The sequence below is a fragment of the Lepus europaeus genome, chromosome X (assembly GCF_033115175.1).
Source record: "Lepus europaeus isolate LE1 chromosome X, mLepTim1.pri, whole genome shotgun sequence".
Lineage (NCBI taxonomy): Eukaryota > Metazoa > Chordata > Mammalia > Lagomorpha > Leporidae > Lepus > Lepus europaeus.
The window spans coordinates 124257038-124275974 of NC_084850.1; the positions used below are offsets into that span (position 1 = coordinate 124257038).

General features: G+C 39.9%; 1 protein-coding gene across 1 annotated transcript in view; it reads right to left on the bottom strand.

The window, feature by feature from the left end:
- Positions 1-18937, bottom strand: part of PDK3 (pyruvate dehydrogenase kinase 3) — a 99737-nt gene that overhangs the window by 28092 nt on the left and 52708 nt on the right. Inside the window, exons 6-8 of the mRNA XM_062184397.1 lie at positions 16317-16394; positions 5078-5154; positions 3307-3408 (exon numbers count right to left, since the gene is read on the bottom strand). Of these exons, the coding sequence (XP_062040381.1) occupies positions 3307-3408; positions 5078-5154; positions 16317-16394 (257 nt within the window). The remainder of the gene's footprint in view (positions 1-3306; positions 3409-5077; positions 5155-16316; positions 16395-18937) is intronic.

Genomic DNA, 18937 nt, shown 5'->3' on the forward strand with positions numbered 1-18937 from the left:
CAGCAAATAAAAGTGTTATCTGCACCCCCATGTTTATTGAAGTTCAATTCACAATAGCTAAGACATGAAATCAACCCAAATGTTTGTCAACTGAAGACTGGATAAGGAAAGTATGGGATACATATACCACGGAATACTAGACAGCTGTAAAAAATGAAATCTAGTCATTTGCAACAAAGTGAATGAATCTGGAAAACATCATAGTTAGTGAAATAAGCCAGTCCCAAAGGGACAAAAACCATATGTTCTCCCTGACCTGTGATAACTAATTGAGCACCTAGAAGGAAATCTGTAGAAGTGAAATTGACACTTTGAGAAGCAATGACTTGGGGATGGCACCATGGCTCACTTGGTTAATCCTCTCCCTGTGGCACCAGCATCCCATATGGGCACGGGGTTCTAGTCCCGGTTGCTCCTCTTCCAGTCCAGCTCTCTGCTATGGCTTGGGAAGGCATTGGAGGATGGCCCAGGTGCTTGGGCCCCTGCACATGCATGGGAAACCAGGAGGAAACACCTGGCTCCTGGCTTCAGATCAGTGTAGCTCTGGCTGTAGCAGCCATTTGGGGGGGTGAACCAAAGGAAGGAAGACCTTTCTCTCTGTCTCTCTCTTTCACTGTCTAACTCTGTCAAATAAATAATAAAAAAAAAGAGAAGCACTGACTTAAACAGCCCTTTTCTTGACTGTTGAACAGTTTTTTTTTTCATATTATTTGTTGAATTCTTTACTTAACATAGAGTTAAACATATGTGTATAAAGTCAATTGAAAATAGATCTCAGTAAAAAATAAGAGTCGAGATAAGAGAGGGTGGTGGAAGAGGGATGGGAGTATGGGTGGGGTGGTAGGAACCAAAAGACTCCACCAAAGAGGCTGTGTGAACTAATAAGAGAGTTTGGTAAAGTTCCAGGATATAAAATCAACAAAGAAAAATCAATAGCCTTTGTATACACAGACAATGCCATGGATGAGAAAAAACTTGTAAAATCAGTCTCATTCACAATAGCTACAAAAAATTTAAATACCTTGAAATAAGTTTAATCAAAGAGGTGAAAGATTCCTACAATTAATTACAAAATATTAAAGAAATAAAAAAGAAAACACAAAAATGGGAAAATGTGGGGCTGGTGCTGTGGCATACAAGATTAAATCTCCACCTCCAGTGCCCGCTTCCCCTGTGGGCACCAGTTCAAATCCCAGCTGCTCCACTTGTGATCCAACTCTCTGTTAATGCACCTTGGAAAGCAATGGAAGATGGCCGAAATGCTTGGGCCCCTGTTCCCACATAGGAGATCTGGAAGAAGCCTCTTGCTTTTGGTTTCTGCCTGGCCCGGTCCCAGCCATTGCGGCCATTTGGGGAGTAAACTGGCAGATCAAAGATCTGATCTCTCCTCTCCTTTCCTCTCTCCTCCCCTCTCCTCCCCTCCCCTCCCCTCCCCTCCCCTCTCCTCTCCTCTTCTCTTCTCTCTCTCTCTCTCTTTCTGTATTTCTGCCTTTCAAATAGATAAAATAAATCTTTTTGAAAGAATGGAAAGATCTTCAACATTCATGGTTTGGAAGAATTAATATAATCAAAAATTTGAAACTACCCAAAACAATTTACAATGTGACCTCAAACAAAATACCAATGACACATTTATCTAGATCTAGAAAAATGATGAGAAAATTAATATGGAAATATAAGAGACCCAGAATAGATAAAGCAATCTTAAACAATAAAAACAAAGCCAGAGGCAACACAATACTAAATTTCAAAACATAGTACAGGGCAGTTATAATCAAAACAGCCTGGTACCGGCAAAAAATAAACATGTAGACCAATGCAATGGAAGAGAAACTTCAGCAATCAATCCACACATCTATAACCAACTGATTTTTCACAAATGAGCTGAAATTAATCCCTGGAGAAAGGAAAGTCTCTTCAACAAATGCTGCTGGAAAAATTGGATCTCCAAGTGCAGAAGTATGAAACAAGACCTCTACCTTATACCTTATACAAAAAAAATCAACTCAATGAATCAAGATCTAAATCTATGACCTGATACCATCAAATTACTAAAGGAAAACATTATGTAAACTGCAAGACATTGGCATAGGCAAAGACTTCTTGGAAAAGACCCCAAAACCACAGGCAATCAAAGCAAAAATAGACAAATGGGATTACATCAAGCTAAGAGGCTTCTGCACTGCAAAGGAAACACTCAACAAAGTGAAGAGGCAACCAAAAGAATGGGGAGGAATGTTTGCAAACTATGCAACTGAGAAAGGTTTAATATCCAGAATCTATAAATAGCACTCAAGAAACTCAACAACAACAAAACAAATAATCCAGTTAGTAAATGGGCAAAGGATATGAACAAGCATTTTTCAAAAGAGGAAATTCAACAGACGCATGAAAAAATGCTCAGGATCACTAACCATCAGAAAAATGCAAATCAACACCACAATGAGGTGAAACCTAAACCTAGTTAGAATGGCAGAAATAAAATCAAACAGAAATTTAAAAAGCAATAAAAGATGGCAAGGATGTGGAGGAAAAGGTACCCTAATACACTGTTGGTAGGAATGTAAACTAGTATAGCCATTGTGGAAGATGTTATGGAGAGTCCTCGTAAATCTGAAAACAGATCTACCATGTCATATGACCTAGCAATTCCACTCTTGGGAATTTACCCAAAAAAATTAAATCAGCATATGAAAGAGTTATCTGTTACTCCCATGTTTACTACAGCTCAATTCACAATAGCTATAATATGGAATTAACCCAGATGTCCATCAACCGATGACTGGATGAAGAAAATGTGGTGTATATTATACACTATGGAGTTACTACTCAGCTATAAAAAAAGAACAGAACCCTGTCTTTTGCAACAAAATGCATGCAACTGGAAACCATTATACTTAGTGAAATAAGCTAGTCCCCAAAAGACAAATACCATATGTGTTCCCTAATCTGTGGTAACTAATAGACTACAAAAAATATATATGAGTGAAACTGACATTTTGAGATTCGATTATCGTTTACAGCCTTTGCCTCTACTGTTGAAAAAGTTTTTTTCCTTCTTAGTATTTGTTGAATTCTTTACATAGTGGAGGGTTAAGCTATGATTATAAAATAAACTCAATGTCTGTCATTGCAAAAATTAAAAGAAAGAATAATAAAGGAAGGAGGAGGGAGGGGGTATGGGCAGGAGGGAGGGTAAGGTAGGAAGTATCACCATGCTCCTAAATCTATATATATATAAAACACATGAAATTTGTTCATCTTATATAAATAATAAAAAAGAATGCATGCAAATAAAACAGCTACCTTAATGGATAAATCTTCTTTACCCAAAGTAACAAGGGTTTTAACAGCAGGGTAGCCCTCTTTTCTGTCTTCATAGAGTTCCACCGTTGCTCTCATTGAATTCTAGAAGAAGACATTTCTTTTTAATCAAACCACTCACTGACTTTTAAACTACAATTTTAAAAAAGAAATAAGCACAACATTACTTACATACAATAATTCCTCTGTGAAGCAAATATCAGCTGGATTTTTGTGGCATTTCTTTCCCTCTTAAAAGCTTAGCTATGTGTGGGCATTAAGTCTAATGGTTAAGATGCTACTTGGAATGCCTACTTCACATATCACAGTGCCTGGTTTGAGGCCTGGATCTATGTGCAATCCAGTTTCCTGCTGATGTGCACACTGGGAGGCAGTAGGTGATGGTTCAAGTACTTGGGTCCCTGCCACCCACATGGAAGACCTGGAGTGCGTTCCAGGTTTCTGGCTTTAGCTTGGCCCAGTCCTGACTGTTGAGGGAATCTGGGGAGTGATCCAGGGGATAGAGGCTCACTCCCACTCACTCACTCCTCCCGCCATGCTCGCTCACTAGTTCTCTGCTTCTCTCTTTTCTCTCTCTTGCACTCTGGCTCTCTGCCTTTTAAATAAAATAAAAATTTTTTTTAAAAAAGCTTAGCTATTGAACATGTGTTCAGATCAAGGAAAAAATCCTGATACTTTATTTTTCATTTAGTTTTAGTCCCAACCAACTTGCTAAATATTTATTTTTCTTCATTTCCTTCTTTTATCTTTTTTTCTTGCTTCAGGGTATGTAAGTCACTCAACCCAGAGGAATTTTTTTATCCCAAGTAATGAGGCTGCAGGGGCTAATTTGTGCACTTTAAATCCTATTTATCAGTCTGCATTTATAGATCACCTTTCCTCTAAGGAAAGCAGAAAAACTCAAAGGATTCACGCTTCCCACAAAAATTAACCATTTGGCTGAAATATAAGTAGAAGAAATATCAGTTAAAAAGAAATTCTGAAAAAGCCACAGCTATTGAAGTGCAAGCTCAAAATTGAAGGCCCATCTCAACCTTTCACGGTTATGTCAGTAACATTCTAATTTTTGGAAGCAAATCAGCATAATTGATTTTTTCATGTGTTCAATTTAGTGTTTTACACATGGGAAGAAATCAAATGTTTAACTCAAAAGCCTTGTGCCTATAGTATTGCTACAGTAAATGTCAATAGCTACCAGTTAACAAAAACAACAGCTTTCAGTAGAAAATTCAGAAGAGTTCTTTTTTTTCCTTTTGTCCTTTTTGGACCAGCCCATCACATCTTTCTCAGCTGCCTCTGTCAGATCTTCTGACTTGACTCAAATATGCAAAAGGATTACAGGATCTCTCAGGATTGGAACAATTACTAATGCATCTATACAGTTAATGTTCAGAGGTATAAATGTTTTATTTTTATCTGGCTATGACCCATAAAGCCTTTGCCAGGTTTGGAAACTAAAAAGCATCTCTAATCTCATAACTGAAGGAAAAACAGTTACGTATTTTACATAAAGTCACTACAGTACAATTAAGTTTGAAAATCAATATGTACTAATATTCACAAAAAGTATACTGCACACAGCAAGTTTTCATCTCACAGTGTACAAATTATAGAACCCACAGGATATCAGAAATAGAATTTTTAAATGGTTATGCAAAATCTTTTTCTTATGCTAATCTAATGAATCCATTATGCCCTGAATCAAAGTAATTTAAAATCAAGACTTCTTTCCATGTTTTTAAATTCCACTTACCTTGAACAACTCAAATAGCATGTGAAACAGATGTGAGGGCACATAAACTACCTGAATAGGTTTGTCTGGTGCTTTGGCTGAAAAGAGACAAAACCATCAATGAATAAGGACCCAAACTAGCAAAGTAAAGAATGATGTTTGCATTGTACTTTCCAGGTTCAGAAAACAGCTTGAGAAAAGGCTAACTGAGCTTCCCACCGCTAAAGGCAGTGCTGAGCAAAAGTGCATGCTTTGGATTCAAACAAACCTGGGGTGAAAACTACCTCGTTCCCTTACCAGCTATGTGGCCTTGGACAAATCACTCAGTTTCTCTGACGCTTAGATGAGCACAGTACAACCTATGTCATAATATTCCAAGCACTACATGAGACATCCAAATGTCACTTTGTGTTCTTCAAAGTGGAGGACACCCCTGCCACTGACCCAACTGGTCAGCAGGGAGAATGTACAGCCACCAGTGTAACATGTTGCTAAATTAAGACAAGGAAGGCATATTGCTGAGGAGAACGTAAGGTTCTCATAGCTTCTGCTGCTAGCAGGTAGCAACTAAACTCCTGGAGACCTACAGTCCTTTCTCCTCACATCAGGGATCTTCTGAGGAAAGTTTGAGGGATACTGGAGCCCACATCAAACACTAGCAAGAGCATGGGGTAGAGATCAGCTGCTCAAAAATTTAGTCCTCTCTCCTCCTCACAACCCCAAATCACTTAAGAGACGGAAGCTACATGAATAGTCCCAAGCAGAAGCAGACACACTCACCCACATTAGCATTTCAACCTCACCAGCTCATACAACAAAGTAAAACACTGTAAACTAGAGTTAAACTTTGTTTCTTAGCACTTTAAAGGGCCTTCCCACACATTACCCAGTGGAATACTCCTAACAGTACTTCATGCTGCAGAGGCTGGGTGGTACAGTTTACAGGTGAGCAAACAGGCTGTGGAGTGGCTGTGTGACGGATGATACACAAAAACTGGACAGCTGAAGCAGGGGCTTTTGATGCTGATTGGGGAACTCTGACTATCAATTATTTTAAGAACTACCTAGTAGTGTATGCAAATGGTTTCAATTTTTTTTTAAAGATTTACTTATTTATTTGAAAGAGAGAGAAAGAATATCTTTCATCTACTGATTTACTCCACAGATGGCCACAATGCCCAACGCTGAGCCAGGGTGAAGCCAGGAGCTTCATCTGAGTCTCCCACATGGGTGGCAGTGTCCCAGGCACTTGGGCCATCTTCTGCTGCTTTTCCTAGGTACATTAGCAGGGAGCTGGATTGCAGCAGCCAGGACACGACCCAGTGCCCATATGGGATGCTAGAAATGCAGGTGGTAACTTTACCTGCTATGCCTCAATGCCAGCCTCCAACTTTATATTTTTTAATGATTTTTTGAAATTTATTTGAAAGGCAGAGTCAAAGAGAGAGCCCTCATCCATTGATTCACTCTCCAAATTCTCACTATTGCCAGAACTGGGCCAGAGCCAAAGCCAGAAACTGGGAACTATACCCAAGTCTTCCAAGTGGGTGGCACAAATCCAGTAACTTAAGACATCACCATAGCTAGAGTTAGGAGCTAGAGCCAGGGATTGAACCCAGATAATACAATATGGGACACAGGCATCTTAACTACTAAGCTAAAAACCCACCCAAAATGGGATCAAATATTTTTTTTAACTTAAAATTTTTAAAAATTTCTTTTTTTAAAAAAGAAAAGCAAAAGTCCTCCATCCTTCCCACCTCACCCCTCAGTCTAAACCCAGATGCAGCCACTTTACTATGTCTGCTATAGTCTTTTGGACTGTAATGAGGTGGCTTCAGAAAATTCATAGAAAAAAATCAGTTAAAAAAATAAGGTGAGTTTCTATGCATCTTTTGAAGCTCCCTCACATTTACATTCTTTTCTGTAACCCTAATTAACTGTTCTGTATGTTGCCTATACAATCTTTTAACAAACTTGAAAATCAATAGTATTGTTGACATTATAGCTATGCAAATTTTGATCACAACAGTACACCTGGACAACATTCCCTTCCTTAAGAGTCTGAAGACTCAGGTTTCACTAGGAGGAGAATATTTTCAGCCCTAAGGTGAAATGAATTCTCTTTATATTAGGGTACTTCAAAATGTTAATGGAAAAATGGAATTCAAAAGATAAGTCTCTTTTGGTACAAGAAAAGATGGTGAAGTCTAAGCATAGTTCTTTCATATATATTTCCCATGAACTTTCTGAAGACCCCCTCATATGCATGGATTTTTGAAAATTTTTGTACTCAAAATTACTTTAAAGTACCCTTGTATTCTTTGTTTTTGTCTGTTTCCTACTGCTATAACAAAATGCCTGAGGTTTGGTACTTTGTAAAATAAAAAAAGTTCATTTAGCTTACAGTTTTGGAGGTTGGAAGTCTAAGATCAGGCGGCCCCATCTGTTTGGACTCTAGTGAAGACCCCTCTGGCTACATTAGAACAAAATGGAGCAGAAAGGGCAACAGCTGCATGAGGGGGGGACAAGCATGGGACTGACTTGCATTATAAGCACCTACTCTCACGAGACCTAACCAGAGTCTCACAAGAACTACATCAATCCCTTCCGAGGCTGGCCCCACCCAATGACCTAACCACCTTCCATTACACTCTATCTCATAAAGGTTCCATCATCTCTTAACACCACACACTAGGAGCCAAGCCTCCTGCACATGACCCACTCCTGAGCAAACCACATTCAAATCATAGCAACTGCTCAGTATCATGCTACCCTCTTGGGTTGCTTCATATTTAGTCTACATCTTTTTCACAGTTTTGTATTTTTCTTGGAGTTTCTACACCTCCTTTTGGGTATCTGGACAAGAAGCCTGCTTCCTTTACCATATCATTTAGATCTTCCAGCTTCTTATTCTATTGCATGGTATCCAGGCCATTTTTCATAGATTTTGCAAATTAGAACAGATTGCCAAAATTCTACACTGCCATCACCCTAAAGTTGTTTCTCCTCCCACCACGTCAGTCAGAAGTCTACGTCATGGAAATGAGCATGGAAGACGCATTTCTCAATGCTTACACCTTTGACTCAATTGAAGGCTTGGCTAGATATAGGATTCAGGATTTGAAATCATTTTCTCTCAGAATTTGGAAGGGGCTCCTGGCAATAACAGCACTGCTGCTAAGTTTAAAGCCAGTTAGGTTTCATTCATGCTGCTCACTTTTTGACCAAAGTCTGATATAGCTTGGTTGTACCATTCATCATTCACGGCAGCTAGTTCTCATTCCCCCCTGGGGCTCTCCCCTAAATGGGAAGGTTGACCTGAAGATCTCTGGACCTTTTTAAGACTTTCTAACTGGCTTTTTGGAGGAGCAGGTTGTCAGCCAGCCTCTGATCAGAGGGGCTTCCGAATGTTCAAATGAAGAGAGATTTACACTGACACAACAACTCAAATATGAACAACCTCAGCTCTTCTCAGACTGTCCTTGAACAAAGTAGTATTATTTGGCTATCAGCTGGCAGAGCCTAGCCAGAGTCATATTGCTCTCGCTCTCATCCCTCTATGCTCTTCCTTAGATCACACCTTCAGTTAACCCCAACCACGTGGCTTTCTGTTTTCACTCTCAGCACTGCTCCTAGGGTCCCTCCAGGACAACCCTCAGCGAACTGGTCGCCATCCCTGCTGCAGCCTCCTGCTGTGTGGCTGCCTCTGCTCTGTCTCATTAACCAGCACACTTCAACCCAGTGACTGTCCTTCAGGATTTGAGATTAATGGTTGTTATGGACTGTGTCCCCCCAAAATTTGTACATTGGAAACCAATCCCTAAAGTGATGGTTATTAGGAGGTAAGGTCTTGGGGAGGTGATCAGATCATGAGACTGGAAACCTCATAAAAGAGACCTCAAGAGCTGCCTCAGTCCTTCTTCCACGTGAGGATGCCAAGAGAAGTTGTCTATGAACCACTAAAGCGGGCTCTCACCTGACACCAAATCTGTGTGCACCTTGAACTTGATTTCTCAACCTCCAGAACTGTCAGACATCTGTGTCTGTTGTTTAAGCCACCAGTCTCTGGTATTTTTGTCATGGTAGCCTGAATGGAGTAAGGCAATGGTCCACTGATGAATGACCTCTGGTTTCCCTGGTTGTTTTCCTTTGGATTCCCTTACTGTCATTTTTAAAAAAGATTTATGTATTTATTTGAAAAGCAGAGTTACAGAGAGGCAGAGACACACACACAGAGAGAGAAAGAGAGAGGGAGGAAGGGAGGGAGGGAGGGAGGGAGAGAGAGAGAGAGAGAGAGAGAGAAGTGTCTTCCATCCACTGGTCACTTCCCAAATGGCTGCAATGGCCAGAGCTGCGCCGATCCTAAGCCAGGAGCCAGGAGCCAGGAGCTTCTTCCTGGCCTCCCATGCGGGTGCAGGGGCCCAAGGACTTGGCCCATCTTGCATTGGCTTTCCCAGGCCATAGCAGAGAGCTGGATCAGAAGTGGAGTGGCCAGGACTCAAACTGGTGCCCATGTGGGATGCCGGCACCGCAGGCAGTGGCTTTACCCGCTACACCATAGCGCCAGCCCCATCTGCTGCCATTTGAATGGAGCCTGTGGAGCAAGCTGTGTGCTTAGTCTAGCTCTTACCAAAAGGTATTATTATGTACATATACAATCTTCAGAATTTAACATTTCGCTCCAAATCTCAAGAAAGTGAAAATGCCTTTTACAGATTTTTTTTTAAAAGTTCAAACAACATTCTCTAGGAGCCATTTAAGGGCTTGCTCAATTACTTGCACTTTTCTTTGGAAACATTACACTTTAGATTTCTTTCCTTCCTTTTAAAACCACATCAAATGTTTTTGCCCTCTTCGCTAATCCTGTATCTAATAGTTATTAACTAGTGGGTGCTTAATAGACGTCTGTTGACTTTTTGAAATAAAACACAAATGGAATATGAATTTTCCACTTAAGAGTACATTTTTAAAAGCCAAAAGGAAAAATGGTTCATCTTTTTCATGCTCAAGATTCAAAAAATAAAAGTCTGTTTGGCACAGCCACTGTTCCAAATACCATTAGTTGAAACAGCATAAATACCAATAGTACTGTACATAGACTAAAGGAATTTTATTCTCAGATGGTTCTTCTAACTGAATGGGAAAAAAAACCCTGAAAGCTAAGCAGGAAAAAATGCATTTAAGATACAGCAGTACACTTAAAGTGGTTCATTTATACCCAAAGTCAATGGAGAAGGCTATGAGAAACAGGCATATGGTATGGTTCAAAGTCCCACTGGGTTCAAGTCCAGACTTTGGCATTGGATAGCTATTTTAAGAGATATTAACCCATCTGGGCTCAGGGTTCCATTTCTGAAATGAATACAGTATGTATCTCACTGGTTGAACAGAAATATTAAGTGGGATAATGGTGATGAGTTGGTATACACAGAGCCTTCCATATAGTAAGTAGTCCATAAATCTTGGTTTTAGCATTATTAAACATTAATTTCTATAGTGCTGACAGAGCAATCAGTAATAGCTATTCCACTATATAGAAAACTTTACTGAAAATATGCATACAAGTTTCCTATATGGAGACACCAGAGGTCAAAGATGCCAGGAAAGACACACACCTTTTCTGTGAGCCCTTTAAAAACAAAATATACATATAGAAATTAAAATGTTTACGTTTCCCACCAAATCCAAAGCTACGAAGTGTCCTCTCGACAGGAATGACTAATGGAGAAATGGTGAAAACATGCAAGTGGTGACAGCACTGACTCCCAGTAGCCACCCTTTAGGAAGTATTCAGTATGTTTCCGATGCAATATTTAAGGCCCTAGCGACACTCTCCTTGCACTGCCCAGCAAGGTGAGCTCACAGATGAGGAAGCTGAGCGCTGCAGAGGCGAAGTGATTTGTTCAAAGCCTCCGCTGCAGAAGTGTCAGATCCAGGATTTCCACTATCTGGTGAGCTCACACTTTCCTGCTAAATCATGCTGTCTACCACGAATAAAAAAAGGTAAGGAAAATGTTTATTTGCTTAATATTTTGGCAACTGAATAAGAAAAGCAAGAGAATATGCACAAGTGTGATGAAACTGTTTCCTGCCTTCGGAAAAACTGACCACGGGTTGCCACAGATGGCTAGTCAGATGGCACCTGGCTAGTCAGATGGTATCTGTCAAATGTGCTAAGGAAAGGACAACGAAGGAAATTAATGTCAGCTTGCCCCCTACAGTCAGAATTATACTAACAATGCACAATCCTGATGGCATTCCAGGTAGTCCCAGTTACTATTCTCTTGGGGCTCTACAAGGGAAAGGGAGAACAAAAAACCAAATGCAGACACAAAATATAAAACGTGAAAGAAACAGAACCTAGATCTTTAGGTAGCAACAAATTGTCGTTTGGGGTTAACTGTGGCCTTGCTGAAGGTAGAGCAGCAAGTGGCAGCACCCTGTTATGAAAGGCACTCAGTGTGGACCGAAAGCATCCTGCAAGGGGATGCTGTCCTCCATCAGACAAGCTCTGGATCTACGTGCATCTGGATCCGACTCCTCCCTACACTAACCTGAATCAGCTGTCACTGTGGGACACACATGCTGTCTCATTGTAAAGCAAAAGAATCTATGTAAGATGTTCAGGATCAGCATCCAGCCTATGGCTCTAATACGGAACTTCTGAGAACTAAAGCACTCCCTTCATCGTTCGGACAAAGGGCTTTGAAGTTCAAGGAATAACAAACAGAACTCATAACTACATTCCCCAAAGCAACAGGAATCCAGAGGCTACCTATAACTACCAACACTTATCTCAGTGATGGGAAAGGGAACTTCAATATGTGACATAAGGCCTGGCATTGTGGGTGAACCTGCCACCTGTGATCCCATATGGACACTGGTTCAAGTCCAGGCTGCTTCACTTCTGATCCAGCTCACTGCTAATGGCATGAGAAAAGCAGCAGAATATGGTCTAAGTGCTTGAGCCCTGACCAGACATATGGGAGAGTTGGATGAACTCCTGGCTCCTGGCTTTGACCTGGTCAAGGCCTGGCCATTGTGCCATTTCAGGAGTCAACCAGCAGATGGTAGATATTTCTCTCTCACACACTCTCTCACTCTGTAACTTGACCTTTCAAATAAATAAATAAAAATCTTTTTTACAAATATGACAATGACAAAAAGGGGGCTTAAAGCACTCATGAGATACCACCAAAAATAGCTGCAAAGCTTCTGTCATATTGGGTGCCTTGCTGGGAAGGAACGTGCTGACACAACTGGCCTGGGACAGCAAGAACAGGCTTGACAGACACACACTTGCATGGTTAGGTCAGGCCCTGCATGGCCAGTAGGAAGAGCTGGCAAGAAGATTAAGATGCTTCTAAAGTGGAATATTCAAGCCAAGTCCACTGAGTTCTGGTTGTGTATTTATGCCAAATGGGAACACAACTCTTCTCAGGGAAACTAGACTCTGAAAGCGGCTCATGGATCAGAGCTCCTAGTACAAATGTGAAGGCTACCTTTTTGCTATCATTCTAAGAGAAAAAACTTTTGGTATTTTTTGAGAGGAAATTTGGTTTTTAAATTTGATTGTAAATGCCCACAACTTAATACTCAGTAACTGGGGTAGACATTTGGCACAGCAGTTAAGACACTGCTTGGGGTGCTCTCATCCTGTATAGGAGTCCCTGGTCTCGAGTATTGTCTCCACTTCTGATCCAGCTTCTTGCTAATGTGCACTCTGGGAGGTACCAAGTGACTACCCAACTGCTTGGGTACCTGGCACCTTTGCGGGAGACCCAGACTGAATTCCAGACTTCTGGTTTCAGCTTGGCCCAGCACCAGCTGTTGCAAGCTTTGGACAGTGAACCAACCAGTGGATAGAAGATATCTCTGTGTCTGCCTCTCTCTATGTCTTTAAACTAAATAAATTTTTTAAAAACAAGAGTCAGTCATTCCACATTTAGGGATCTAACCTATAGAAATATTTCCTAAATTAAAAAGGGGAGATGGGCAGTGTTGTAGCATAATGGGTGAAGCCATTGTCCAAAATGCCAGCATCCCATATGGGTATCAATTCAAGTCATGGCTACTCCACTTCCGATCCAGCTCCCTGTTGATGCATCTGGGAAAGCAACAGAACGTGCTCCAAGTGCTTGGGCACCTGTACCCACATGGGAGATCCAGAAGAAGCTCCTGGCTCCTGGCTTCAGCCTGGCCCCGCCCCAGTGGTTGTAGCCATTTAAGGAATAAACCAGCAGATGGAAGCTCTCTGTCTCTCCTGCGTGTGTGTGTTTAACTCTGCCTCTCAAATAAATAAATAAACAAAAAGAAATGCTTCCACATATTCACAACTTTTCCCATTCTACACACACACACACACACACTTTCATTGGTCATGATACACAATATGGGAAAATTAGAAATCCTATGTGTAAGCCCACAGGGAAATGGTTAAATCATGGTTATCTACACCAGGGGTAATCTCTGAGCAACATTAATATATTTAAAGATCTTCAGGCTGCAGTATAAAAACAAAGTCACAAGACATGTATAGTTTCAATCCCATTTATGTAAAAAATAAAGCTTTATATGGGACTGAGAGAGTGGCAGGGATTTTCACTTTTTACTCACATTTCCGTATTTGTGTTTTTACAATGTACATGTTTCCTTTGTAATTTACAAATAAAATACAAAAGTAACCAAAAGTAACAAAAAGTAAATACAGAACCATATGATAAATATAAAAATCAACTATAACTCTACTATACAGAGAGCTGTTGTTTGTATTTTGGTAGTATGAAATATTTCTAAATATTTTCCAATAAATTTGTACTATCACAAACTTGTATATCTTGTGCTTAAAAAAATTCAACTTTGGGGACCAGTGCTGTGGCATAATGGGGGAAAGCCACCACCTGCAGCACTGGCATCCCATATGGGTGCCAGTTCAAGTCCCAGCTATTCCACTTCTGATCCAGCTCCCTGCTTATGTGCCTGGAACAGCAGCTGAAGATAAACCGGGGCCAGCGTTGTGGCACATCGGGTGAGGCCGTTGCCTGTAGTGCCGGCATCCCATATGGGTGCCAGTTTGAGTCTCGGCTGCTCCACTTCTGATCCAGCTCTCTGCTATGGCCTGGGAAAGCAGTAGAAGATGGCCCAAGTCCTTGGGCCCCTGCACCCGCATGGGAAGACCCGGAGGAAACTCCTGGCTTCAGATCAGCACAGCTCTGGCCGTTGTGGCCAATTATGGAAGGAAGACCTTTCTCTCTCTCTGTCTCTTCTTTTCTCTGTGTGTAACTCTGACTTTCAAATAAAATAAATAAAAATTAAAAAATATATATGACACAAGTACTTGGGTCCCTGCACTCATGTGGAAGACCCAGAAAAAGATCGTGGCTTTGAATCACTCCAGCTCTGACCACTGAAACCATCTGGGGAGTGAAACAGCGGATGGACTATTTCTCTCTACCTCTCTCTCAATCTCTAACTTTGCCTTTCAAATAAATACATAAATAAATAAATCTTTTTTAAAAATTCCAACTTTTTGGCCAGCACTGTGGAGTCATAGGTTAAGTCACCACCTCCAATGCCAACGTCATGTATCAGGGGCCAGTTCAAGTCCTGGCTGCTCAGCTTCCAATCCAGATCCCTGCTAATACTCCTGGGAAAGCAGCAGAAGTGGCCCAAGTTACTGGACCTCTGCCAACACATCCACATAGGAGACCAGGATGGAGTTTCAGGCTCCTGGCTTTGGCCTGGCCCAGCCTCGACCTTTGTGGCTATCTGGGGAGTGAACCAGTGGATGGAAGATCTCTTTCTCTGTCTCCTTCTTTCTCTGTCACTTTGCCTTTCAAATAAATAAATTAAATCTCTTACAAAATTCAATGTTTTCCATACATTATTGTTGTAAAGCATTATTCTCAATAGTTGTGTAGTATTCTATCTTATGGGTATACCACAATTCATTTTAAAAATCCTCTATTATGGAAAATGGTTTTTTTCTTACTAGCTTTTCTCTGTAAGAAAACTATGATCATTTGTGTTGTACATAATCTGTGCACATCTCTATTATAATTTTTCTAAAGCTTAATTTACTGAACCAAAGAGCATGACTATGATTAATTTAATTTACTTGGCCAAAGAGAAAGGACATTGTTAGCATTTCTAAGAAAGGCTATACCAATTTAAACATATAAATGAAATACATGTGCTGGTAAGAGTATTTTTCTGAGCACAAAGTATTAAAATATTGTGCTCGCTGTCATCTTGAATGAGAAAAATGGCATTTCTCTTTGATGGTGTTTGCATTGCTTTCATATTCACTGACTGCTTGCTTTTGTTATTTTGAGAACTCTCTATTTATATATTTGTGTATTTTTGACAATATTTATTTTATTTATTTATGTGAAATACAGAGTGATGAGAGATGGGGGAGAGAGAAAGAGAGACAGAGAGATCTTGCATCCACTGGTTCACTCCCTAAATCCTCACAACAGCCAGGGCTGGGCCAGGCTGAAGCCAGGAGTCCAGAATTCCATCCAGGTCTCTCCCTTGTGGGTCTCAGTGACCCAGGTACTTGGGCCATCATCTGCTGCCTTCCCAGGTGCATTAATAAGAAGCTGAATCAGAAGTAGAGTAGCTGAGGGGCTGGTGCTGTGGAGTAGCAGGTAAAGCTGCAGCATCCCATGTGGGTGCCAGTTCGAGTCCTGGCTGTTCCACTTCCAATCCAGCTCTCTGCCATGGCCTGGGAAAGCAGTAGAAGATGGCCCAAGTCCTTGGGTCCCTGCGCCTGTGTGGGAGACCTGGAAGAAGCTCCTGGTTCCTGACTTCAGATCAGTGGGCCTCTAGGAAGTGAACCAGCGGATGGAAGACCTCTCTCTGCCTCTCTGTAACTCTGCCTTTCAAATAAATAAATAAATAATTCTTAAAAAAAAAAAAGGAGTGGCTGAGACTCAAACTGGCACTTCAATATGGGATGTAGGTGTTCCAAGCAGAAGCCTAACCCCTTGTACCTCAAAACCTACCTCCCTTGTGCATTTTCTACCTTGATTACTTCTGTTCCAAGAATGTTGAAGTCTAATACATTCAAATTTCCATACAACATCTCTCTACAACAGTACACCTGTTTGATCAAAGGTTTGCACAAAGTTTCTCAAGAGATAAAAGACGAAAAGGCAGCATAGATCTATGTTATCAGTGAAATAAAACTCAGGTATAATCAGTTTTTTGGTTAGCTTCATGGAATTTAGAGTTAAAATTATTTTTCCTTTACCATTGAATTCTTCAACTTCCAGTTCTGGAGCTACCAAGTAATATTGTTCACAAAGCATCTTGGCTGTCTCATATGCATCTGCAAAGAAAACAGAAGGTTAAGCTGCTGCACTAACAATATAGGCATAGTGCACATGGATGTGTACACACACACACACACGTATTAAACAAACTGCCTAAATTAATGGACTTAGAATTCATTGACTGCATCTCCTAAAAAATAGTCTTTTTGGCTTTAATAGAATTAATGTAATTAAAGCAAATTTCTATTTCCTTAAAGTTTTAATGACCACAACCATGTCAAAATATTAGAATAGATGGACAATACAGCTAGCTAGCCCCATACCAAGCACACAATTGTTTAAATAACCCTACAAGTTATTTTTCATGGAAGTCTATGAATTCAAGACTATGCTTTTGAATGCCACACAACCTAATAAACTTGTAGCAAAAATATATTTGTTGTAATTTTCTAAACAATGCTAGCAGCCTTATGGTTTGATGGCGCTATTTGTAAATGAAACATCAGTAAGAATTTGCTGAATGAATGGTTTCTGTGAGTCATGCAATTTCAGTTATTAGTAACACCACTACTGCTTTAAAACATCCTTTAAAGTTAAAGGTAACAGGTTGGGACTGATACTATCAAAGACGGAGGAACAACAGTTCTCTTTTGAAAGGAGAAAGGGTATAATTCATTTCCAAGTGTTTTTAAAAGTTAGGTTATGAAACGAACAATTGGAGATTCTGAAGTACAATACAGAAAAAGCTGGAAGAGGGAATGCAGGAGGCTCAAAAGACAGGCAACAGAGTCAGAAAACAAAAATACATCATGACACATTGCACGTGTGCCTTCTCCCCTGACCTGTAAATAATCTGAGGTCAGGATCTGTGTCTTCCACTTGTGTGGTAATTTGCACAGAACTCAGTATAGCACCTGCACAGATGATGGTTAATGAATATTACTAGGCCTGACAGATCTTCAACTTTTTTATAATGTACTTTAAAAACTTTATTAAGATGTAATTCTTATACCATACAATTCACCAATTTAGACTGCACACACAACTCAGTGGCTTTTAGTACATTTGCCAAGTTGTGCAACCCTCACCACCATTTAGTTAACAACATTTTTATCACTATGAAAAGAGGCTCACACTGATTAGCAGTCACTCCCCTCTACCCAGCCCTAGGCAACCACAGGTCTTCCTGGTCTCTACAGATTTGCTATTCTGGACATGTCATATAAATGAAATCATATAATATATGGTCTATTGTGACTGGCTTCATTCACTTAATGTTTTCAATAGATAGATAGATAGATAGATAGATAGATAGATATAAAATAGCATGAATCAGTATTTGGCTCCTTTTTGTTGCTGTATAATATTCCACTGTACAAATATACCAACTTTTCTTTATCCTTTCATCACCTGATAAGACACCTGGAATGCTTCCACTGTTTGGCTACTAGGAATAATGCTGCCGTGAACATTCATGTCCAACTTGTTGGGTGAACATGTGCTTTCATTTCTCTTAGATATATATCTCGCGGTGGAAAACTGCTGGATTACATCACAGTAAGTCTACATTTAAACACTTAAGGAACTGTAAGACTGCTTCTGAAAACAAGAATTTTTTTTTAAGTTTTACCTTTATACTTTCTAAAGAACAGAGACCCAGGTTATATTAAAATGATTCATGGACACATTTGCAACATTCTCAACTGGGTATCAGCTCTTTGGAGACAGGCTTGTATTTTTTTTTAAATATTCCCCATATCGATACTGTGCATAGAACAGATCTTGTTAAGATTAAAGAGGACAGAAAAAGAACAAAAGGAACAAAGAAAAGGGGAATAATAAGCTCTCCAGAATTTAATATGTTAAAAATATGACATGATTAACCTAAAGTAATACAAAGATAGGATCAGGACACTGTTCAGACTATGAGTTTTGACTCACTTATCTCATACTGCTGCCAGATTACAATTTTATATATTTGACCTCAGAGTAAAAATTGATTTTATTATATTTTTAGAATTTAAACACTACAAAGAACCAAAAATAGGTACCTTAGAATAACTCTGACAAGATGAAATACTGAGGAATAGCAAAGGAGAAACAGCGGTAAGAGGAGAAAAAAAAAATGTTGAGTTGATCAGTGTGAAAGCAGACATGAAAGTAAGACTGAATTTCAACCCTGAAAAAAAGAGTTAAAATTAAACATTATACTTAGTTTACAATTTTTCTTGGATATAATAAACATCATCGAATATCTGGAAAGTACCTTTGAAAAAAGAAATCAAGACTCATTCCTTTTGCTTTGGCTACACCACCAAACAATGCTACATCTCCACCTAGTGACGCAATAGCACAAAGCCGGCCATGGACTTCCAAGGTCACAAATACTGAAAATTTATAAATGATGCTTTATTACGTATATACAAAGCCAATACATCTCCACAAAACAATTCCTGCAGGTATATCATAAAGATTTTTAAACACTTATCTTCCATTCACTATAAACGAGAACCTAAATCCACCCAATGTGCTAATTCTTCATGGTATTAGCTTGCCCAGTAGTAGCATGACTGTGATAGCACTGTTAAGAACCAGTGCA